The sequence below is a fragment of the Aethalodelphis obliquidens genome, unplaced genomic scaffold (genome assembly GCF_003676395.1).
Source record: "Aethalodelphis obliquidens isolate GAN/ISIS:26980383/991018 unplaced genomic scaffold, ASM367639v1 scaffold22, whole genome shotgun sequence".
NCBI lineage: Eukaryota > Metazoa > Chordata > Mammalia > Artiodactyla > Delphinidae > Aethalodelphis > Aethalodelphis obliquidens.
In genome coordinates this window covers 6984372-7009695 of record NW_020837966.1, presented here as the reverse complement: position 1 = coordinate 7009695, position 25324 = coordinate 6984372, and the positions used below count along the sequence as shown (strand labels likewise).

The 25324-nt window shown below is 43.5% G+C and overlaps 2 protein-coding genes across 22 annotated transcripts in view; one reads left to right on the top strand and one right to left on the bottom strand.

Moving 5' to 3' along the window:
* Positions 1-8561: 8561 nt before the first annotated feature.
* Positions 8562-14331, top strand: PDHB (pyruvate dehydrogenase E1 subunit beta). 2 transcript variants are annotated; one of them, XM_027121231.1, is made up of 10 exons: positions 8562-8689; positions 8801-8854; positions 10037-10144; positions 10235-10297; positions 10401-10436; positions 10591-10876; positions 11514-11624; positions 11971-12062; positions 13343-13484; positions 13791-14331. In XM_027121231.1, the coding sequence occupies exons 1-10, from the start codon at positions 8648-8650 to the stop codon at positions 13934-13936; spliced, it is 1080 nt and encodes a 359-aa protein (XP_026977032.1). In that variant the 5' UTR covers positions 8562-8647; the 3' UTR covers positions 13937-14331. The 2 variants fall into 2 exon arrangements, with proteins under 2 accessions (XP_026977032.1, XP_026977033.1); XM_027121232.1 differs by lacking the exon at positions 11514-11624 and having other exon boundaries at positions 8615-8689.
* A 502-nt stretch (positions 14332-14833) lies between these two features.
* Positions 14834-25324, bottom strand: part of PXK (PX domain containing serine/threonine kinase like) — a 75575-nt gene continuing 65084 nt past the window's right edge. For 7 of the 20 annotated variants that reach the window (XM_027121210.1, XM_027121211.1, XM_027121209.1 and 4 more), the window contains one exon: positions 14834-16133. In XM_027121210.1, coding sequence (XP_026977011.1) covers positions 15922-16133 — 212 coding nt within the window. In that variant the 3' untranslated portion in view covers positions 14834-15921. Of the gene's footprint in view, positions 16134-17580; positions 17618-20204; positions 20243-25324 lie in introns of all 20 variants that reach the window. The other 13 variants (XM_027121216.1, XM_027121226.1, XM_027121212.1 and 10 more) reach the window with 5 other exon arrangements.

The following is a 25324-nucleotide window of genomic DNA, read 5'->3' as shown; positions in this document are numbered from 1 at the left end:
GGATGGTGGGACAGATGGGAGTGGTGGGAGAACTGACTCACATTTTCATTCTGAGTAGAACCCAGGAATCCGTGAGGGCTGACATCTCAAATTCAGGGATTTCCCAGGGATGCCGTGGCTGTCTGGAAAGTGCTGGGGTCTCCTGCCAAGGACTTGTCAAGTAGAGAATGTTGCTCACCATCGTGCTCTACAAGTATTGAGTCATTAGCCACTGCAGTCTCTGACCATCAATGTACCCTGAAAGGTGTTCAGGACAGAGACTGACAATGAGGCACTCTATGCTCTGAGGAAACTGGCTAAACAGGCCTTCAAATAAATAGTTTCAAGAGAAAAATTTATGAACCCAATTTCTTGCATTTTACTATACTTAGAAAAGCACTAAAAATCATTAACTAAAATATCTACTCATGACTAGCAGTACCTTCTACCAAGATGTGTGCTTGACTGCATACCCGTCTCCAAAATCATGTATGTGCTGACCTCCCCTCTTACCTGTTCGGAGCAGTTCCTCAGCCCCATCTGGGAGGCAGTCTCCTGGGCTATAGTCCTCAGTACATCCCCAAATAAAACGAAACTCACAGCTCTCACATTGTGAGCTTTTATTTCAGTCCACAGACTGAAGGGACTAGATGACGGTGCCAGATGAGGGAGACAGAAGCTCTTGACTTCATACCTTAGAGACTATCTCTCCATTTTAAAGACGATGAAGCAGAGGCCCAGAGACTAAAGGCCATCTCTATGCAGCTGCGCGCAAATTTATTTCTCTAGCGCTACCTAGCCTCTAGCTCCAAGCTTCTATATTCAACCTGGGTATGATCCAGTCACCTAAATACAGCTTATGCAGAATGGATTCTTACCTCCCACCTGCTCTCGGGCTCCCCACCCGCACCCATCCAACAACAACAAAAAAACCCCAAATCTTCCTCCACTCTTCCCCTTTCCTCACGGCAATCCTATCGATTCCAGTCCAAAATAGATCTCAAACCTGTCCCCTCCTCTTCATGCTGAAATTGCCCTCTAGTCCAGCTCTCCCTCTGCCAAAGACTCCCTGAGGTCTCCCTGCTCATCCTCCTCTTTTCATTCTCACTCAGCAACCAGACGCACTCCTGTGACCTAGTCGCTGCCCTGCTGCACTGGCTTCCCAGAGCCCTTACAGTAAACCCAGATTCTAAGATTGCAGACCAGCAGCCCTCAGCCCTCAGAGAAGTTTTTGGAATGTCCTGGGGAAGAGTGAGGACTGAGGGAGTCCCCAGAGGTCCCACCTGACCCCACCCACCCCCTCCCCACCTCCCAGCCCCACCCCAGTCGAAATGAGACCAAGGAGAGGAGGCTTCCAGAGGCTTCCCTAGTAGGGTGTTGGGCCCCATAAGTCTCTCTCTAAATGCGGGTTGTTGTAACTCCCTTCCAGGCGGGACCCCAACTTCCACTTTAGGAAGCAGTGCGAAAAGACTACCCTTCAGAGTCAGACAATCCTAAAGCCAAATCCTGGCTCATTTAACCAATCCCAGCTTCAGTCTACCAATCTGAGAAATGGAGCCCATAATAATAACACTAATTACCTGAGAGGGTTCTTGTGAGAATTAAATAACACAATGCCTGGCACACATGAAAGCTCTTGTTCACATTCTAAAGAACCAACAGAGAGGAGGACCTTCAAGATGGTGGAGGAGTAAGACGTGGAGATCACTTTCCTCCCCACAGATACATCAAAAATACAACTACACGTGGAAAAACTCCTACAGAACACCTACTGAACAGTGGCAGAAAAACGCAGACTTTCCAAAAGGCAAGAAACTCCCCACATACCTGGCCGTGTGGCTGACAGGGTCTTGGTGCTCCAGCCGGGTGTCAGGCCTGAGCCTCTGAGTGGGGAGAGCTGAGTTCAGGACATTGGACCACCAGACACCTCCCGGACACACATAATATCAGTAGGTGAGAACTTTCCCAGAGATCTCCACTTCAACGCTAAGACCCAGCTCCACTCAATGACCAGCACGCTCCAGTGCTGCACACACCATGCCAAACAACTAGCAAGACAGGAACACAACCCCACCCATAGGCAGAGAGGCTGCCTAAAATTATAATAAGTCCACAGACACCCCAAAACACACCACTGGACACGGTCCTGCCCACCAGAAAGACAACATCCAGCCTCACACACCAGAACACAGGCACCAGTCCCCTCCACCAAGAAGCCTACACAACCCACTGAACCAACCTCACCCACTGGGGGCAGACACCAAAAACACAGGGAACTATGAACCTACAGCCTGTGAAAAGGAGACCCCAAACACAGTAAGTTAAGCAAAATGAGAAGACAGAGAAATACACAGCAGATGAAGCAGCAAAGTAAAAACCCACCAGACCAAACAAATGAAGAGGAAATGGGCAGTCTAAACTGAAAAAAGAATTCAGAGTAATGATAGTAAAGACGATCCAAAATCTCGGAAATAGAATGGGGAAAATACAAGAAACATTTAACAAGGACCTAGAAGAACTAAAGAGCAAACAAACAGTGATGGACAACACAATAAATGAAATTAAAAATTCTCTAGAAGGAATCAGTAGCAGAATAACTGAGGCAGAAGAACGGATAAGTGAACTGGAAGATAAAATAGTGGAAATAACTACCGCAGAGCAGAATAAAGAAAAAAGAATGAAAAGAATTGAGGACAGTCTCAGAGACCTCTGGGACAACATTAAATGCACCAACATTCAAATTGTAGGGGTCCCAGAAGAAGAAGAGAAAAAGAAAGGGACTGAGAAAATATTTGAAGAGATGATAGTTGAAAACTTCCCTAATACGGGAAAGGAAATAGTCAATCAAGTCCAGGAAGTGCAGAGAGTCCCATACAGGATTAATCCAAGGAGAAACATGCCAAGACATATTAATCAAACTATCAAAAATTAAATTCAAAGAAAAAATATTAAAAGCAGCAAGGGAAAAGCAACAAATAACATACAAGGAAATCCCCATAAGGTTAACAGCTGATCTTTCAGCAGAAACTCTGCAAGCCAGAAGGGACTGGCAGGACATATTTAAAGTGATGAGAGGGAAAAACCTACAACCAAGATTAGTCTCCCTAGCAAGGATCTCATTCAGATCTGACATAGAAATTAAAACCTGTACAGACAAACAAAAGCTAAGAGAGTTCAGCACCACCAAACCAGCTTTACAACAAATGCTAACGGAACTTCTCTAGGCAGGAAACAGAAGAGAAGGAAAAGACCTACAATAACAAACCCAAAACAATTAAGAAAATAGTAATAGGAACATACATAGCGATAATTACCTTAAATGTAAATGGATTAAATGCTCCAACCAAAAGACATAGACTGGCTGAATGGATACAAAAACAAGACCCATATATATGCTGTCTACAAGAGACCCACTTTAGACCTAGGGATACATACAGCCTGCAAGTGAGGGGATGGAAAAAGATATTCCATGCAAATGGAAATCAAAAGAAAGCTAGAGTAGCAATTCTCATATCAGACAAAACAGACTTTAAAATAAAGACTATTACAAGAGACAAAGAAGGACACTACATAATGATCAAGGGATCAATCCAAGAAGAAGATATAACAATTGTAAATATTTATGCACCCATCATAGGAGCACCTCAATACATAAGGCAAATACTAACAGCCATAAAAGGGGAAATCGACAGTAACATAATCACAGTAGGGGACTTTAACACCCCACTTTAACCAATGGACAGATCATCCAAAATGAAAATAAATAAGGAAACACAAGCTTTAAATGACACATTAAACAAGATGAACTTAGTTGATATTTATAGGACATTCCATCCAAAAGCAACAGAATACACTTTCTTCTCAAGTGCTCAGGGAACATTCTCCAGGATAGATCATATCTTGGGTCACAAATCAAGCCTTGGTAAATTTAAGAAAATTGAAATTGTATCAAGTATCTTTTCTGACCACAATGCTATGAGACTAGATATCAATTACTGGAAAAAAAACATGTAAAAAAAAAAAAACATGGAGGCTAAACAATACACTACTAAATAACCAAGAGATCACTGAAGAAATGAAAGAGGAAATCAAAAAATATGTAGAAATGAAATTGAGCTATTTGTAATGAGGTGGATAGAGCTAGAGTCTGTCATACAGAGTGAAGTAAGTCAGAAAGAGAGAGACAAATACCGTATGCTAACACATATATATGGAATTTAAGAAAAAAAATGTCATAAAGAACCTAGGGGTAAGACAGGAATAAAGACACAGACCTACTAGAGAATGGACTTGAGGATATGGGGAGGGGGAAGGATGAGCTGTGACAAAGCGAGAGAGAGGCATGGACATATATACACTACCAAACGTAAGGCAGATAACTAGAGGGAAGCAGCCGCATAGCACAGGGAGATCAGCTCGGTGCTTTGTGATTGCCTGGAGGGGTAGGATAGGGAGAGTGGGAGGGAGGGAGATGCAAGAGGGAAGAGATATGGGAACATATGTATATATATAACTGATTCATTTTGTTGTAAAGCAGAAACTAACACACCATTGTAAAGCAATTATACTCCAATAAAGATGTTTTAAAAAAAATACCTAGAAACAAATGACAATGAAAACATGACAACCCAAAACCTATGGGATGCAGCAAAAGCAGTTCTAAGAGGGAAGTTTATAGCAATACAATCCTACCTCAAGAAACTGGAAAAATCTCAAATAAACAACCTAACCTTACACTTAAAGCAATTAGAGAAAGAAGAACAACAAAAAAAGAAAAAACAAAGTTACCAGAAGAAAAGAAATCATAAAGATCAGATCAGAAATAAATGAAAAAGAAATGAAGGAAACAATAGCAAAGATCAATAAAACTAAAGGCTGGTTCTTTGAGAAGATAAACAAAATCGATAACCCATTAGCCAGACTCATCAAGAGGAAAAGGGAGAAGACTCAAATCAATAGAATTAGAAATGAAAAAGGAGAAGTAACAACTGACACTTCAGAAATACAAAGGATCGTGAGAGATTACTACAAGAAACTCTATGCCAATAAAATGGACAACCTGGAAGAAATGGACAAATTCTTAGAGAAGCACAACCTTCTGAGACTGAACCAGGAAGAAATAGAAAATATAAACAGACCAATCACAAGCACTGAAATTGAAACTGTGATTAAAAATCTTCCAACAAACAAAAGTCCAGGACCAGATGGCTTCACAGGTGAATTCTACCAAACATTTAGAGAAGAGCTAACACCTATCCTTCTCAAACTCTTCCAAATATAGCAGATGGAGGAACACTCCCAAACTCATTCTACGAGGCCACCATCACCCTGATACCAAAACCAAATAAAGATGTCACAAAAAAAGAAAACTATAGGTCAACATCATTGATGAACATAGATGCAAAAATCCTCAACAAAATGCTAGCAAACAGAATCCAACAGCACATAAAAGGATCATACACCATGATCAAGTAGGGTTTACCCCAGGAATGCAAGGATTCTTCAATATATGCAAATCAATCAATGTGATACACCATATTAACTAATTGAAGAATAAAAACTATATGATAATCTCAATAGATGCAGAAAAAGCTTTTGACAAAATGCAACACCCACTTATGTTAAAAACCCTCCAGAAAGTAGGCATAGAGGAAACTTATCTCAACATAATAAAGGCCATATATGACAAACCCACAGCCAACATCATTCTCAATAGCGAAGAACTGAAACCATTTCCACTAAGATCAGGAATAAGACAAGGTTGCCCAATCTCACCACTATTATTCAACATAGTTTTGGAAGTATTAGTCACAGCAATCAGAGAAGAAAAAGATATAAAAGGAATGCAAATTGGAAAAGAAGAAGTAAAGCTGCCACTGTTTGCAGATGACATGATACTATACATAGAGAATCCTAAAGATGCTACCAGAAAACTACTAGAGCTAATCAATGAATATGGTAAAGTAGCAGGATACAAAGTTAAGGCACAGAAATCTCTTGCATTCCTATATACTAATGATGAAAAATCTGAAAGAGAAGTTAAGGAAACACTCCCCTTTACCATTGCAACAAAAAGAATAAATACCTAGATACCTAGGAATAAACCTACCTAAGGAGACAAAACACCTGTATGCAGAAAACCATAAGACACTGATGAAAGAAATTAAAGATGATACAAACAGATGGAGAGATAAACTATGTTCTTGGATTGGAAGAAACAACATTGTGAAAATGACTATGCTACCCAAAGCAATCTACAGATTCAGTGCAATCCTTATCAAACTACCAATGGCATTTTTCACAGAACTAGAACAAAAAATTTCGCAATTTGTATGGAAACACAAAAGACCCCAAGTAGCCAAAGCAATCTTGAGAAAGAAAAACGGAGCTGGAGAAATCAGGCTCCCTTGACTCCAGACTATACTACAAAGCTACATTAATCAAGACAGTATGGTACTGGCACAAAAACAGAAACATAAATCAATGGAACAGGATAGAAAACTCAAGAGATAAACCCATGCACATGTGGTCACCTTATCTTTGCTAAAGGAGGCAAGAACATGCAATGGAGAAAAGATAGCCTCTTCAATACGTGGTGCTGGGAAAACTGGACAGCTACATGTAAAAGAATGAAATTAGAACACTCCCTAACACCTTACACAAAAATAAACTCAAAATGGATTAAAGACCTAAATGTAAGGCCAGACACTATCAAACTCTTAGAGGAAAACATAGGCAGAACACTCTATGACATAAATCACAGCAAGATCCTTTTTGACCCACCTCCTAAAGAAATGGAAATAAAAACAGAAATAAATAAATGGTACCTAATGAAACTTAAAAGCTTTTGCACAACAAAAGGAACCATAAACAAGATGAAAAGACAACCCTCAGAATGGGAGAAAATATTTGCAAACAATGCAACTCACAAAGGATTAATCTCCAAAATATACAAGCAGCTCATGCAGCTCAATATCAAAAACACAAACAACCCAATCCAAAAATGGGCAGAAGACCTAAATAGACATTTCTCCAAAGAAGATATACAGATTACCAACAAACACATGAAAGGATGCTCAACATCACTAATCATTAGAGAAATGCAAATCAAAACTACAAGGAGGTATCACCTCACACTAGTCAGAATGGCCATCATCAAAAAATCTACAAACAGGGCTTCCCTGGTGGCGCAGTGGTTGAGAGTCTGCCTGCCGATGCAGGGGACACGGCTTCGTGCCCCGGTCCGGGAAGATCCCACATGCCACGGAGTGGCTAGGCCCGTGAGCCATGGCTGCTGAGTCTGCGCGTCCAGAGCCTGTGCTCCGCAACGGGAGAGGCCACAACAGTGAGAGGCCCGCGTATTGCAAAAAAAAAAAAAAAAAGAAATCTACAGACAATAAATGCTGGAGAGGGTGTGGAGAAAAGGGAACCCTCTTGAACTGTTGGTGGGAATGTAAATTGATACAGCCACTATGGAGAACAGTATGGAGCTTCCTTAAAAAAATTAAAAATAGAATTACCATATGACCCAGCAATCCCACTACTGGGCATATACCCTGAGAAAACCATAATTCAAAAAGAGTCACATACCACAATGTTCACTGCAGCACTATTTACAGTAGCCAGGACATGTTAGCAACCTAAGTGTCCATAAACAGATGAATGGATAAAGAAGATGTGGCACATATACACAATGGAATATTACTCAGCCATAAAAAGAAACAAAATTGAGTTATTTGTAGTGAGGTGGATGGACCCTGAGTCTGTCATTCAGAGTGAAGTAATTCAGAAAGAGAAAAACAAATACCATATGGTAACACATATATATGGAATCTAAAAAAAAAAATGGTTTTGATGAACCTAGGGGCAGGACAGGAATAAAGACGCAGACGTAGAGAATGGACTTGAGGAGACGGGGAGGGGGAAGGGTAAACTGGGACGAAGTGAGAGAGTGGCATGGACATATATACACTACCAAATATAAAATAGATAGCTAGTGGGAAGCAGCTGCAGAGCACAGGGAGATCAGCTCGGTGTCTTGTGTCCACCTACAGGGGTGGGATAGGGAGGGTGGGAGGGAGACGCAAGAGGGAGGGGCTATGGGGATTACGTATACGTATAGCTGCTTCACTTTGTTATACAGCAGAAACTAACACACCATTGTAAAGCAATTATACTCCAAAAAAGATGTTCTTAAAAAAAAGAGAGAACAGACAGTGCTTCCAAGAGAAACTAGGCTCGCCTGTAAGACTGTAAATCCCCAGTCACCAAACGGTCTATAAGGGCTACTCCGTACCAAAGAATTTCAGCGCCTGCAGAAGCGTGGCCTAATTCTGAAGGTCCCTCGGCCTCGAGTTATGATTCTTAGAGTCTGATTTTTGGTCCCTGAGATCCACGTATCAACACGCAGGGACGCGCTCCCGGCGTGCAACCCGCGCGCCAGGAGCCGGCAGCTCTCAATAACGTTGATCCCAGGCTGCCTCAGGCTGAGTGGCTAGACACCCGACACGCCTCCTTGGCCCCACCCCTCGGCCCCCGACGCCCTGGGGGGCGGGACACGCAGACGCCGTGCCCTGCCATTGGCCCGCACCGGCAGGGGAAATAGGGCCTGACTAGTCCGCGTCCCTGCTGTGTCGTCATCCGGCGGCGGCTAGAGGACACGGTCAAGATGGCGGTGGTGGCTGCCTTGACGCGGAGACCCCTTGAGCAGGTCGGCAGCGGCTCTCGGGCCCATGACCCTGCGCGACCCCTGCCCAGTCTGCGTCCCCTCAGAGCGTCCTCTCTCTCTCTCTCTATCTCTCTCTCTCTCTCTCCCCGCCAGGTCTCCGGGCTGCTGAGGAGGCGCTTCCACCGGACCGCGCCGGCTGCTCTGCAGGTAACTGGCCTGGAAGCTAGCCGGGCCGGCGAGGCCCCTCGTCCCGGCGCGGAAGCTGGGGCCGCATGTCACCCACGCGAGGCTCAGGGGAATCAGATGTCGGATATGAGGGAACTAGACTTGACGCTTCTTCCCTCACCCTCCCCCTTAAAATTTTTTCTTGTGGTAAAATATAAGAAAATTTACCCTTTTAAACTGTATACGCAGTGGGACTAAGTACATTCACCACGTTGTCCATTCACCACCAGAACTTTGTCATCATCCCAAACAGAAACTGTACCCATTGAACAATAACTCTCCATCCCATTAGCCCCTGGTAACCTGTATTGTGCGTTCTGTGCCTATTAATTTATCTACTCTAGGGACCTCCCATAAATGGAATCATACAGCATTTGTCCTTTTATGTCTGGCTTATTTCACTTAGCATGTTTTCAAGGTTCATCCATGTTGTAGCATGTGTCAGAATTTCATTCCTTTTTAAGGCTGAATGATATTCCGTTGTAGGCATATACCACATTTTGCTGATCCATTCATCTTTGGTGGACATTTGGGTTGCTTCCACCTGTTGGGTTTGTGAATAATGCTGCTGTGAACATTGGTGTCCGATTATCTGAGTCCCTGCTTTTCAGTTCTTTTGGGTCTATATCTAGAAGTGGGATTGTTGGATTATATGGTAATTCTGTGTTCAACGTTTTGAGGAATTGCCCGCTCTCCCCCTTTTTGTTACTGGAGGATTCTACCAACCTGTGTAGTAAAATAACTCCTACATCCTGAAGGCAAAGTGTTTGGCAGTGCCTGGCACCTAGCGAGCGCTCAATATGTAGTATTATTTAGGCTTCCTTGACTGTTCGCTGCCCCACAGTATACCAGATGTGGAAATAAAATTCACTTTTCTACTTAGGAAGCCACCTATGAGCTGGTATGGCCAGCAAGCAGATTTCTTAAGCTTAGGTGCACATCAATAAAGTGTTCAGTATACTTCTCATTTACACATCCAATCAAAGACTGGCTATGAGTGATAGAAATGTTACTTTTTGAATTTTTTGAACTTTTGAAGAGAAGCCTGTTCTAGTGATAGTTTTTACATTGTGTGCTGTGGGCAGCCTAGGTCAAGAGAGAGAATCTCAATAGTCTCCTAAGTAATGCTGTAGCTTATTGACTGCTTTCCCATACCTGTGACAGGTGACAGTTCGTGAGGCTATAAATCAAGGTATGGATGAGGAGCTGGAAAGAGATGAGAAGGTATTTCTACTTGGGGAAGAAGTTGCCCAATATGATGGGGCATATAAGGTAACCAAGATACATGAAAGCTACACAGAACTGAGATGGCCATTTGCCCCCAGTACAATTAAAGGTAATGGGGTCATTGCTTAATTGTAGGTTAGTCGAGGCCTGTGGAAGAAATATGGAGATAAGAGGATCATAGACACTCCCATATCTGAGGTAAGCCTTCCATCAGGAAGCAGACCTTTGAGGGGCATGTCTATTAAAGGGTACTGTTCTAATTTTTGTGGATTTTTACTTATGTTTGCGTTTTACGTTCTAGATGGGTTTTGCTGGAATTGCTGTAGGTGCAGCTATGGTATGTAGTCCTCTTTATGAATCTCATCCAAAGAGATTACTTTCAACATGACCGTTTAAAAACATTGCTTGAATGTTGGGGGAGCGAAGTGCTGGTGTGCCACTCTAAATTGCTCTTTCTCGTCTTTTTAACATCTATGTTTTTGATTTGACAGGCTGGGTTGCGGCCCATTTGTGAATTTATGACCTTCAACTTCTCTATGCAAGCCATCGACCAGGTTATAAACTCAGCTGCCAAGACCTACTACATGTCAGCGGGCTTTCAGTCTGTGCCCATAGTCTTCAGGGGGCCCAATGGCGCCTCAGCAGGCGTAGCTGCCCAACACTCACAGTGCTTTGCTGCCTGGTATGGGCACTGCCCAGGCTTAAAGGTGGTCAGCCCATGGAGTTCAGAGGATGCAAAAGGACTTATTAAATCAGCCATTCGGGATAACAATCCAGGTCAGTAGCGTGACGTGTTGTGGGTCTCTTTTGAACATTAAAGAACAAAAATGAAATATCTGCATGGAAGGAACCATTAAAGACTTCTAGTTAGGCTTAGACGTATCATATAAAATGTTAGTGATTTACAGATATAGTAAAGATAGGAAAAAATGTGGTGTTCTTCTTATTTCTGACTATAACGGGGCCAATTAGATACCGGAGAAATTTGCTGCATACCTACAACACCAGTTTAACCCCATAGATAAAATCAGGATCGCCCAGACTACAGATGTCTGTACTTAAACCATCCTCAAGGCTACTGGACACGATAGGTATGAGGCTTCCTAATCAGCACAGTGAAACTTTTCACAATATGAATGATAGTGTTGCATATACTTTTTGGGGGGGGTGGTTCGCAGGCCTCTCACTGTTGTGGCCTCTCCCGTGGCGGAGCACAGGCTCCAGATGCACAGGCTCAGCGGCCATGGCTCACGGGCCCAGCCGCTACGCGGCATGTGGGATCTTCCCGGACCAGGGCACAAACCCGTGTCCCCTGCATCGGCAGGCGGACTCTCAACCACTGCGCTACCAGGGAAGCCCGCATATACATTTTTAGTCATGTAGTTACTTTGGTTTAAATATGTATATTTTGCAGTGGTGGTGCTGGAGAATGAATTGATGTATGGAGTTCCTTTTGAACTTCCCCCAGAGGCTCAGTCAAAAGATTTTCTGATTCCTATTGGAAAAGCTAAAATAGAAAGGCAAGGTAAGAGAAATTAGTATACATGTAAACATTATTTGTAATCCGTGCCCTCTATTTATGTTGGTCAAATTCAGTCTAGAAGTCACTGCCCTTTACTTTGACTAGGAAATTATAGGATGAGTTCAAGTTTAAAATGTGTCATGCCCTGATTGCACATATATTTGTTCTTTTCTAAATCTTGGTCCAGTAGATTTGTATTTCGTTTCTAGAAAGGCTGCCACATTCCTCATCTCGCTGGAATGTAGTTGAGTTTAAGATTCTAAAATGAAGAAGAACCATAGCTGGCTGCAGAGCAGGACAGTGTCTTTGGTTTCAACCTGACCTCTTATCTGTGACCACTTTGTTTCAGGGACACATGTAACCATAGTTTCCCATTCAAGACCTGTGAGCCACTGCTTAGAAGCTGCAACGGTGCTATCTAAAGAGGGAATTGAATGTGAGGTGAGTGGACATTCACTTGTTCTTAAAGAATCAGGGGACTTGCCTGGTGGCGCAGTGGTTAAGAATCCGCCTGCCAACGCAGGGGACACAGGTTCGAGCCCTGGTTCGGGAAGATCCAACATGCCGCGGAGAACTAAGCCTGTGCGCCACAACTACTGAGCCTGTGCTCTGGAGCCCGCGAGCCACAGCTACTGAGCCCATGTGCCACAACTACTGAAGCCCATGCACCTAGAGCCCGTGCTCCACAACAAGAGAAGCCACTGCAGTGAGAAGCCTGCACACCACAACGAAGTGTAGCCCCCGCTTGTTGCAACTAGAGAAAGCCCACACGCAGCAATAAAGACCCAACGCAGCCAAAAATAAATAAATAGGGCTTCCCTGGTGGCGCAGTGGTTGAGAGTCCACCTGCCGATGCAGGGGACACAGGTTCGTGCCCCGGTCCAGGAAGATCCCACATGCTGCGGAGCGGCTGGGCCCGTGAGCCATGGCCGCTGTGCCTGCGCATCCGGAGCCTGTGCTCTGCAACGGGAGAGGCCACAACAGTGAGAGGCCCGCGTACCACACACACAAAAAATAATAATAAAATAAATTTATTAAAAAAAAAAAGAATCAGAAAGTTCCCTTTAAGACCCAGAAAGAGGCGTTTGAGTTCTGTAACAGATATTAGGTATAAAATCTTGCTTTGTCACTTAGTTCTGCTTCTGCTTAAAGCTGGGAGCCTACGTGCTTTTCAAATACCTAGCCTTCTACCACCTAGGGTCTGGATCTTTTTAGTATGTGTTTTGTCAAGTTAAGATCCAACCTTGGAGCTGGAGTTTGGGAGAAGAGAAAACTTAGAAGTCGTCGAGTCTAACACTTTCATAACCAGGAGGTACCACTTCCTAGTTAACACTTGGGCATGTTACGTACTCTAAATCTCTGCCATCAGCTATAAAATGAGGATAATACATTTACTGTCCCGTTAGGGTGGTTGTAGAATTATACTTAGTGTAGTGCCTGGTACAGGGTAAGCGGTCACATGTTAGTTATTATTTTAATGAGGAGGAAGTTAAGGCCAAGGGAGGATAAGTGAATTCTGTAAGTGAACAAAGCTGCTTGTAGTAGAGATAAAGATTTTTGTTTTAAGTACAGTTTCCCTTTTGACAGTTTGTTCATGAATGGGCAGATTATGTTTCCCTAGACCCAAAGATTAAAAGGAAACAAGAAAGGAAGTGGCATTTTGGGGATAAGACTATATTTGTGAGGAAGTGGCTCTGTAAAGCTATTTATTATCTGTTTAGGTGATAAATATGCGAACCATCAGACCAATGGACATTGAAACAATAGAAGCCAGTGTCATGAAGACCAATCACCTTGTAACTGTGGAAGGAGGCTGGCCACAGTTTGGAGTAGGAGCTGAAATCTGTGCCAGGATCATGGAAGGTATTTCAGAGAAACTGATTCCAGAATAGTTAAACTGTAATAAACACTGTGTTACAGGACAAAACAATCAAAAGCTAGGGGTGGTCAAATGACTTGAATTTTCAACTTGTCAGCTTGGTATTTTTCCTTTGGGTAAATGTTTAAGAAAGCAAGCCAGAGACAATTCTCTGTAATTAGCATTCCTTTCAGATTTCATATTTCCTTCTTCAGATTTTCCTTCTCTGGGCAGCCATACCTGCTATGCTGAGGTGGTGGTGCTCAGCTGGTTTTTCATGCCTCTCTCATTTGCGCCTCCTTCCCTCTTAGGCCCCGCGTTCAATTTTCTGGATGCTCCTGTAGTTCGTGTCACCGGTGCCGATGTCCCTATGCCTTATGCAAAGGTTCTAGAAGACAACTCTGTACCTCAGGTTAAAGACATCATATTTGCAATAAAGAAAGCACTAAATATGTAGCTTGGACTTGAATTTCAAGTCATTGGGATTTCCTTAAAATACTTAATGACATTTCATCTGGATTGTCCTATAGGACCTTTTGATTTGTAAAGTTATGTCTAAAGCAACAACATACGTTTTTGTACTGGGAAGAAGTTTAAATATGTCTGTGGAAAAACTCTCCACTCTCCTGCCTAGGGGCCACGCTTTTTTTATCTGTTACAATAGCCATGTTCTTTGAATAAGATTAATGTAAAATTTTACCCTCTCATTAGAAGGACAAGGTATAAATGTGGCAAGAGTCCTGATGAAAGATCTCTCCAAAAAAACATAACTTATATGTAAAAATAAAAGCATATAATTTACGTTTACTGTTAGACTGTTTTGATAAGGAATAAAGGAATTCCTAACTATGACTAATTGTATTTTTATATTCTTGAGATAATAAATGTGGGATAGAAGTCTTAAAATTCTGTTAAGAAATTACTGCCATCGGGAACTAATCAGTAATCATTAATCTCCTAGACTGCATTACTTACTTAAAACAGGAACTTGCCCCCCGACTCTTCAAATGCCTAATTCTAGTAGGTTCTCTTTAAAGTTAAACCAAAATCTGTGTCAGGTATTTTTCCCACTGCCAACAAACACACACTCTGCCATACACTGCCCTCTTCAGAAATTGAGATGGAAAAGATAGATTTAAATTAGTTATAGAAGCATACAAGTGGTACCTAATTAAAACAGGAACACAGGATTGTTAGCTCTTATTAATTAAGAGGGAAAATACGACACAAAAGAAAATAGAGATAGAATAGGTAGGGAGGAAACTTTAGAAATACTGTGTGAATCTTTTCTTTATATTTACCAAAGTTACTACAAAAAGTTCCCATTTAAAATATCTAGCCAAGCTACAAATAACACATTTTCTAGACATGGTTTATTTTAATAAAAAATACAGCTGAACATTTATCACAGATTACATGAAACTATACACAATGACATTCTCTCTGCATAGTAACCAACACTGATGTGTGTAACTTGAATTTTTAGATGGATTATTTATAATCCTTTAAAGTGCAATTTATTTAAGGGTTTAAGCAAATCATAGGATAAAGGATCTTTCTAATAAATGAGTAACATTAAAAAGATGATATATTTGGATAAATCTTTGGAAAATCAGAACTGATTTTGCCAGATGTACTTGTGTTGTAATAATAATCCACCCCCACAAACGCCAAACTTGACTTAATTGCTGAGGATTAAGAAGATCCTCTAATTGGCAAGAGCTTTTTCGGATGTCAACATTTTTTTGTCCGTTCGATACATACTAAAAGGAACTAAGAGTCTAGAGTAGTTCCTTTAGCAGCCCTGAGTTCTATAACCACAATGGAGTTCCTGTTTGAACTTAATAGACTGTTACGAACTTTCCCCGTTCCACTTGAAGGGAAAATGAAGAACTCAGTTGCTTCTCTGACTCTCAGCGACATAACTATGCTTTGGGCTACAGTGTTAATGTCTAGGATGAAATTAAGGTAGCAAAAATGGGAGTTATCTAAGAAATAACCAGAAAATGCTTTAGAATAGAGAAATGAACTCTGAGAGGAACATTTCTAGGAGCTGTCTAATGGTATAGGAGGGATTGCGACATGAAGGCCATCCACCGCTGTGACTGTATATTGTCATTGTTTTTTGTCCACTTCCTTCTGTTGGTGGAAATAATTGATTCCAATATGCTGCTGCCACCAAAAGATGACCATTAGAGGAAGAGCAAGACTCCTTTACAAGAGTAACAAAGGAGCAAACTATTTCTTAAGGCAGCAATGCCAGCCTGACTTTATTCTACTTGAAGACTATTTCCCTCTTGAAAAGCCTCTTACATGAGCATCTGCGAAGTCGTATGTGACTGTACTGGCTCAGCAATTATTCATCCAGATAGAGGGTACTTTAGGGGTTGCAGGTGGAAGGAAAACAAAACAAATTTTCCCTCCAAGTGTAAACACAAAGCTTTAGCCGATCTTAGGAGCACTATGATCACAGGTTTCGGCTTTCCTCAAAGTTCCTTTTTGGAAATTCTGGATGGAGCTGAGTAAGGCCCCTCGGCTCACACCATTCACAGCCTGGGGCGGAAGCTGTGTGGGCGCCTCTGTGCTCGCAGGAGGCAAGGGAGCTGCTGGTGGCGGAGGCGCAGGTGGAGGAGGTGGGGGTAACGCGGACATCCCTGTGGAGGAAACGGCACAGTCAGTATCTCCACACACCCTGTATCCGTGCTACTGCTCAGTCCTGGGCAGAAAGGACTTCGGTGAGACTGCAAATGTTTTCCCTCAAACGGGCCAACACACCCTGTACTGTGTGATTTTTTTTAAATACTTGAACAAGAAACGTAGAAGCATTAAAGGGGAATTAATTAAAAGTCGCCATTTCTCCCAATAGTCATGTGAGAAAAGACTGAACAATATCACAGATTACATGAAACTATACATAGCGACATTCTCAGCATAGATGAGGCTCTACTTCCATTTCCAAACTTTAATCATGGTCCCAAAAGAAAAGTTCCATTAGCTACTTTTTCCAGGTTCCAGGCAGCTCCACCTATTCCTGAGCTAGCAATGAAAGATAGACATCTGTATGCATAGAGCTGGGCTACTGGAATATCAATTACTAGTAAGGGATGAACGGTTCTTTAGCTGCTCCAACACACAATATTTGAAGGACGTGATTTAACATAAAATGACAAATCACTTAGGATTCTCGGCAAGTAACCATTGTCTGCTGGGTTATGGGCTCCCCAGGGGCATCCATCTTGAATAATCATTTCCTATTAGGTTGCATGAAAAAAACATAAAACGCTAATGTTAGCAATGCACAGCAAGGCGCAGAGGGCTTTCTCTCTCCAGCAATGGTATTCTCAGGGAGGAATCTTCCTCAAGCACCCATGTTTCCACTGTGGCCCAACCCAGGGACAGGATGGAAATGCCCTAACCCTACATCTTTGCTGAAGTGTCAGGGGAGACCGGAATGCCGAGCTGTACCCTGGTGGGCAAGGAGCAGGTAACTGGACAGGTATCTGAATCCTCCCTTAGCTTTCAGAAACACAAACATTGGGCGCTCGAATTTTACAGTTTTGAATCAATGAATGAATTGTCCTCTTGGGACAAAATAAACACTAGGTACAGAAAAATCCCTGCTGGGACTTCCCTGACTGTCCAGTGGTTAAGACTCCGTGCTTCCAGTGCAGGGAGGCGTGGGTTTGATCCCTGGTCTGGGGAACTAAGATCCTGCATGCCGCAACTAAGAACCCACGTGCCATGTGGCATGGCCACAAAAAAAAAAAAAAAAAAAAGCCCTGCTTTAAAGAAGAACTTGACTGTGTCACAGTTGTCCCATTTCCTGTGACCCTTGCAGCTCCCCGTGACTCCACATCTCTTTCTAGTCTTATCCTCTACCCCACCCCAGTGCTACCACAGAAGACATTCTGCTAGATGGCTCCCCTACCACCTCCCTCAAACTGCTACTGAGCTGTGGTGATACTAGGTAAACATACCAACTGCTACTTGAGTTTATATGGATGAGTGGTCAGGATCATCCATAAAATACTTCAGTAAGTGCAACCTTTTTCCCAACTGTGATAGGCAATGGTTAAAGCATTGTATTTCATAGAAGACCACTTACCTTCCTTTACATCTTTACCCAAACCTAAGGCAGCTGAAATTAAAGAATCACACAGATGCACACACTCATGCTCTGCAATCTTGGAATTCTCAAAAAATAATATAGCAATACAAATAAACATTAAATACAGACAAATGAACAAAATGTAATTTTCACTGGTTCTGTACAATAACAACTAATGAATGAAGTTCTATTATGTTCTATGCCAAGGTGGATTATGGGGAAATGTTCCTGGCTTTACGTTACAGGGTTACAGAGATAAAAAGGACTTCAAACCTGAAATGACTGTTGAGATGAAAAGAGCAGGGAGAGTAAGTGTGTGACATAAGCATTCCTCTGAAGGGGGTTCTTGGAAAGTGACCCGTAAAATACCAGGAGGAGAGGAGACGGCCTCTGAAGCCTCTTGGAACTCAACTGCAGAGCCCGGAGGACTGAGTGGGCGCCAGTGCCCTCCCAGCTGCCCCCTCCCCTTCCCAGCACTCTCACCCAACGGCCAGAAAAGGGCAGCAGAATCTGGGCTTGACATGTACGGCCCAACACGTACCCAAATGAGTGCCAGCATGTCTGCCTCCCAGCTTTGTGCTTTGACCCTGGCAGAAGAGTCAGTGAGGGTTATAGACGAGAAGACAGGCCTGCAGTAGCACTTTGTTCCACTAAACGCATGGAATTGGCCATCCAGAGACTGCAAGTCTTCTAGCCCAGGATTCTCGGAGGCTAGAGATGGGCCTCCGGAACTGGACTTGGGTACAGGCTGCTCTCTTGGCACAGAACGAAACTGCTTGGCCCTCGTGAGGAACCATCCCTTGACTTTGGCCTCATTACTAGGCACTCTAAATTAAAAGTGCAAATTCACTACCACAGAGTTTGGGAATTGGGGCGTGGTATTCCGTAAATGGATCTTCATCTTACAAGTAAAGGCTGAAACTGTCTGAATGAATCGCTTTGCATATGTAGGCAGCATAAATAAATACACTGTCCAAAGTGCCACAGGGTAGCCTGTGCCTATAATATGATGCTGAGGGCTGTGAGAAAGGAGACTATGTCCATCCAAGAGGAAAGAGCAGGTCACCTGTGGTCCCCTCACAGAGGGCCCAACCAGTCGTAAAGGGCACGATGTCCCATGAGGTCCACCTTTCATCATTGGGCCTGCAACAACTAGGGCAGATCCTGATATGTATGATTAGGGCCAGGAGCAGCTCAGAATGCTCTGGAAGGGGAGAGGAGGTCCAGGTCTGAAGGTCAACACTGGAGGAGGCAAGAACATAGACCCAGGGACTCACAGTCTCTAATTACAGCCTCCATCGATTTTTTTTTTTTTTAAGTTTTTCCTTTTTGCCTCTTCTGTCGTCCACAAAATTCCTTTAAAGGTTCACTGGAGCTTAAGCTACAACACGTTGGTAATGATGTGGGAGGGGGGAATGTTAACAAGGGGCCAAATTCGGACTTGGCTCTTTGGCCTGGAGCAAACCTGGGAACAACTGCCTAATGCCCGGGCCCCCCACTCCCCAAATATGAGGGGGCGCCCCCCCAGAGGCCTCCTATCACCCTCATCCCCAGGCCGCAGACAAAACCAGATTCCGTGTCAGGCTGATTGCCAAATGAATTCACCCAGCTTTGAAAAACATTGGCCTGCAACACCCCAGGATGACGGATGCTCTGAAACAGCTTACCTCCAGTGATCACCAGGTCAGCCCTGATCTCTCCAATCTTACCTTCTCTTAGACAAAAACCCCAAGAGCCAACTACTCCACCCTCCCCAGAACCTCAGATGGGAGCCTGGAAATCCAGCGGAGGCCCTGCAACAGGCCACAGACTGTTGCAGCAAGAGCACAGGTTAGATCTGGGTAGGAATGTCTCGCCAGAAACACTGTCCCTAGCCCCGTCAAAAGGACGTTTGAGCGTCCCCTTGCCTTGGACCAACTCTGACAGTGGGCAGTCTACTCGTGTCTGCGGCCTGGGTTCCTTTGTGGTCTCCACACACATCAGGGGAGGCCACATGGCCGCGAGACCAACACCACACCTACCAGCTACCCTCGAGAGGGAGTGGAGGGCGGGGACCCCTGGAAGCAGGCAGGCCCCAGCTCTCTGGAACCGCCTTAGCCTCTTACCTCAGAAAGACGTGGAGGCTGTACTCATGTCCCAACTCAAGTATTGTTAAGGATGCTTAAAAAAGAACTGTTTTTCCCTATTGTCAGTTATACAAGCTGTAAGTTGCTTCCCTGTGACCAAGAATGCAACTGCCCAGCGCCTTTTCCCCTTTGTCAGAGGGAACAAGGAACCGACACATTTGCAGCAACAGGACTGTGAGGTGCTGGTTTCCAAAATTAAAAGATACCAAAATGCCATGCAGTTGATTTACAGGTTTTGGAGCTCTATTTTAGAACTAAAATCAGAGTGAAAATGAAGATTTTGAAGGTCATGATGAAAATGAAATGAATGTAAATGAAGTCACTTGGGTGCTTTTTAAAGATGCTGTATTTCATTTAAATATTCAGATAAGGAAATCGTCTCGAATCTGCTTTCCCATTTGTTCATCACTTCAGTGAGCTAGACACACTGGGTCCCATTTCACATACAGAAACAGAGCATCTTTAAAGTTAGAAAAATCAGTATAGCTTACTTTACCGAAAATTCACGTTCAAAATGGTGCATGCTCTACTGAAAACAGCAAAGAGAGAGAGAGAGAGAGAGGGGGGACACAAGTCATTATTCAGATTTTAGTGTCATTTAATCAAATAGTAAGAGACAGCAAAATATTAGTCTGAATCACATGCTGATTATTCTTACTGCCGAACTAGGATATACTTAAGTTAACCACAAGAAGCACTGGTTTGTAAACATGACTGTGACCCTTTTAGAACATGGCAAACACACTAACAGAGTAACTAATGAGTCACTTTCCTCTTCATTCTTTTTTTTTTCTTTCTTTCTTCTGAGATATTTTTAGTTATTTACAAGCACAGCACTCACTTAAGAAGACCCATCACGGTTTTACCTCCCCTGGAAAGCGGAACGGGTACTGGGAGCGTACCTAGTGTACTAAATAAGGACAGTTTATCAAGAGGGGAGAAAAATTAGAACTCACCACTTCCCCAAGCAAGTCTATGGTCTAAAATAGAGAACTGTCTTTTTAAATTTGGGAAGAGCAAGAGCACAGGGACGTCTAAGGTGGGGCCCCTGGGCAGGAGCATGGGGCCTCTCCCCTGAAGGCAGCGGGCTCCAGAGGCTGAATAGGGCAGCGAGCAGCATTAGCTGACCTAAGGCTAGAAAACCATTCAAAAAAAAAAAAGGTGGGAATTCCCTGGCGGTCCAGTGGTTAGGACTCAGCACTTTCACTGCCGGGCCAGTTTGGGGAACTAGGATCTCACAAGGCCCAAGGCGCAGCGCAAAAAAAAAAAGGCAAACATTTCTTCCTGTCTTCTTTTTAACTGACTGGATTCCAGGTTAATTGTGAAAGATAACCCTTTCCCTGACGGTGAATCCCAGCGTTCCAAACCAACGTGCCCCACTGCCCAGAGGAGAATCCCTTCAGCGAGGCCCACGTGGGGCAGGGCAGGCTGACCACTGCCGATCTCGGGGGGCTCTGGGAGGATGCTGGGGACACTGCCTGCCCCACCCCCAGCAGCTGAGTACCCTGGAGAGGAGCTCACACACTTGGTCTTGGATGCGGGGAGGAAGGCTGTGAGCCGGCAGGACAGCAGAACCAACACTGTTCGGAGAAGCACTACAGGGCAGACCTGTGTATCCTAGAAACTGCTTTGTGTTTGTGTAGTTTTGAGAAAACGAGGCAGTTCTTAGGGCCAGAGCCATCGATTTTGAGCCTAGAATGGGTTTCAGATTTTGACCTGGCTAGATAAATTCCGGAAGCTCCAACATTCTAAATGAATTCATCTCTTCTTGTGCCTTACTTATTCCTTTTCTTTGTAATTTTTTTTTTTTTTTACTGAAGTATAGTTAGCATACAATATTATATAATATTATATAAGTTACAGGTGTACAATATAGTGATTCACAATTTTTAAAGGTTATAATCCATTTATAGTTATTATAAAATATTGGCTATATTCCCTGTGTTGTACAATATGTCCTGGTAGCTTATTTTATGCATCATAGTTTGCGCCTTATTTATTCTTAACCCTCCTTCCTGTTATTCAAGTTCTCAGTCACTCTGTGCCCACAAGGCCCTGTTTTCCCTCCTCCAGTCTCCAGATATGAAACTTCCCTCTCCCTCCAGTCATGCTCACAGACTGGTTTTCTACAGACTGCCAGCTCTCTCTTCAAAAGTATTGCTGAAAATGATAAACTTCAAGCAAGAAGGGCTAGAATTCTCTTGCAAGGCATTCATAGCTTACACTTGACAGTACTTTACTGCTTATAAAGCCCTGTTGTGTACATTATCTACCTCATGAACACCAGATATTCTCTTAAAAGACAGCTTCAAAGGATGAAAATTACTTGTCCAAGGCCATCTGGAAAGTGGTGGAGCTACGACCCAAGCCCGGGGTTTCTAACTGTTCTTTTGGAGCTCTTTTCACGCCAGCCAAGCAGAGCGTTTAGCAGCACAGGTCCTGTAGTGCACCTGAGAAAGCGGGCGCTCAGGAGAAATCAAGTAGATGAGCAAAGACAGAACCAAGTTTAAATCTTGGCTCTAGTATCCCCCACTTGTGTGACCTTGGTCAAAGTCCTTTAATGCCACTAGTGCCTCAATTTATTTGTCTGTAAAATGGAGCTATAAGTATAATCCCTGCTCATTGGATAGGGAGGTATTCATGAGGATTAAATAAAACAGTAACTATAAATCACTTAGAACAGTGCCTAGCACAGAATAAGCACTCAAAAGATGTTAAACACAATTATTAACAACAACAGTAATAATTTGGGTCTTCTGCTTACTAAGATTTTCCCAAATACTCTTCTGCAAATCTTTTGTTTAAACACACACACACACACACACACACACAATGGCAAGGCAACAGGTTTGTCTCCTCCCAAAGGGAGGGTAGGAGCAAATATCTGTGTGTCAATTAGGACCATCTAAACCACTCAGGTCCATGAATACAGAGTGTAAACACTAGCTGGTGACACTGACCGTGACATAAGTCAAGATAAAGTATTTTAAAGTTCTTGAAAGAATGATCTTCTAGAGGCAGGAAACAGAAATCTTAGCAAAAAAAGAAAGTGCTAGGAATGTTCTCACTGAAAAAAAAAAAAAAAAAAAGAGTTTTAGAGAATCCCACCCTACCTGATGGAATTGCCAGCAGACTTAAGGAAATATTTCTCCCATCAATTTGGTAAGGATTTCAAGAAGAGGCCCACAGCAGGGAAGTACAGTAAGAAACAGGAGAGGCCCCAGTCCTTACACAAATGCTGGAAAGGGCTCATGAGAGTAACACCCCTTCGCTTAGAAACATCTGTCACTTCTGCCCCGTCCTGAAAGCAACTGAGCTGAAAACCACCCTCAGCTACCACAAATGTGCTTAAAATTGATGCTTTCAGGAAGAAAGGCAATGCTGTCAAACTGAACTTGCCTCAGTTGATCTATTGCTGAACAAACTGCCGAAGGGCGGGGTCCACAGTGGGTTTACAGGATGCTTGATTAGAACTGTGAGATAGTCTCCTCTGACTCCCACGCTTTTTGCCTTCTACAGAGGACATAACCCAAACCCAGACACGGAAAGTGACTCACTCAAGGTCTCTCAGTAACTAACAGTGTCCTGAGGGCTTACTGTGTATCAGGCGCTGTTCTAACTCCATGGGCATGGAACCCTCTGGACCCTCATAATAAACCCCCTAGGCAGGCACTGTTATCAGCCTCCTTTACAAATGGGAAACTGATGCTGAAAGCTCAGCCTCTCTCTACACCACTGCCAAATCAAATCTCGGGGACAGAGTTTTGGGTGAAGTAGAAAAGGATAGCTTTATTACTTTGCCAGGCAAACGGGGACACAGCAGGCTCCTGCCTGGAGAAACTATGTGTCCCCACCCCAGAGGACCTGATGAAGGGTTTGATAACAATAGGTCCAAGGGTGGAGTCTCTGACAAGATCAGGGCGTGTGCCGGACTTGCACTTCCTTAATCTCAACTCAGGTGGTTTCCTGGCTGCTCCTCCCGTGATTAGCAACTCTTCCAATCTGCCCTTTGGAACTCAGGGAAGGTCATGGAACCTGGAGTCTTGCCTACAAGAAAGAGAGGACAAGAGGGCCTCCGTGCCCAGGAGTCCCACAGGGCCTCACTCGGTTTCAAAACCTGAAGCCCAGGGAGGTCAAGTATCTCCTCCAAGGTCCCAGAACTAGCGAGTGGTGATCCTCAAGTTTAGGTTCCACAGCCCAAGGTGTAGTTTCCAAGGGCTCCCAGATCGAGTTGTGTTTGAGATGCTACCTTTAGCAGGAATTCCTTTTCTAAACTAGCCCTTGAAAATGAAGAATTTTCCTTCATTTCTTGAGAAAATTGCATTTTATCATAAAGCTGGAAGACACTACGCTTGACTTAGTTCCCAGATAAACCATAGATGTGGCCTAGAAGTAAAGACATAAATTGGAGTAAATGTGATTCCAGCAATAAGACAGGCAGCGTGCAGAGAGGCGGCAACACAGATCAGCCCAATGAGAAGCCTGGCCTCCTGTCCTGGAAGGAAAAGGACCAGTCTAAGCAGGGGCTTCTGAGCCAGAAGTTGCCACCCGTAGGCCTACAGCCTTGCCCTCACCCAGCAGAGACCCTGAAGGCAGACCAAGTCCAAGCAAATCCACCCATAAGGATTTACTGAGCATCTCCCATGGGTACGGTAGCATGAGACTATCACCTGTTTGTAGCTCCCTGATGCCTTGTACAGAACAGAAGCTCAAGATGTCACTTTGTTGGTGGGCTAGTTTTTTCAGGTGGAGATTCTCTATTTAAGAAGGGGAACTACTGGGAGAAAAAAATTACCATGGGTGGACCCCAAGGAAAGCACTTGCTTGAATTGTATCTATCATTTTGGAGCTCCTGAGAGGTGCTGGCAATGTGAGGCCACCTCGGCTGGGGCCTTGTCTGCCTGCTCATCTCTGTGACCCAGCGCTTAGCACAGTGCTGGGCACACAGCAGCTCTCAATAAATGCATCTCCAGTAGATGAATAAATAAACTCACCATGGGTGGCTCGCTTAGGGCCTGAAATGCTAGGTTGATAGGCAAATACTAGCTATTATTTTTATGAGACGCGTTACAATAAATAACCAGCAGAGGTCAGAGTACAGTCTCTGGGGCTGAATCAATAATTTCATCAATAAAACATTAAAGGACATAAAGGAAAAGAGGGAGCCAATACTTGCTGGGAACCTCCCATTTCTGCCAGGCATCGTGCTTGTGGCCTCACATATGTTTCCCTCTGAATCTTTACAACTCCCCTTCAGGATAGGGAACTATCCACCCAATTGCTCCCTCTCGCCTCAGATGAAGTTTTTTCCAACGTTGAGTCTAATAACAAAAGATTCCTCTTTTTCTTCTTGTTCTAAAAGTTACCTCATCTCATGCAAACCTGCTACTGTATGAGAATCCTCCCACTGAGAACTCAGGTCAATTAGAGGATTCATCAAAAATAATCCATATAGACTGAATTCTCCAAGGCGTTTAAAAATGAGCACTGGCAGGTAACTTCCCACGTCCAATGCACACAGCAAAGTGCTCTGAGCTACCGGATAGACACCTCAGTTGTTAAAGGAGGCTTCATGGATTCTCACTATTAATTCTCTCCAGTCTCCTTAGTA

What these genes read in the sequence shown, in the direction of transcription:
- PDHB (XM_027121231.1), top strand. Translation starts at nt 8,648, where the DNA reads ATGGCGGTGGTGGCTGCCTTGACGCGGAGACCCCTTGAGCAG. An exon ending in AATATGATGGGGCATATAAG is followed by an intron (nt 10,145 to 10,234) that starts GTAACCAAGATA and finishes GCTTAATTGTAG; the next exon opens with GTTAGTCGAGGCCTGTGGAA. An exon ending in TTGCTGTAGGTGCAGCTATG is followed by an intron (nt 10,437 to 10,590) that starts GTATGTAGTCCT and finishes TTGATTTGACAG; the next exon opens with GCTGGGTTGCGGCCCATTTG.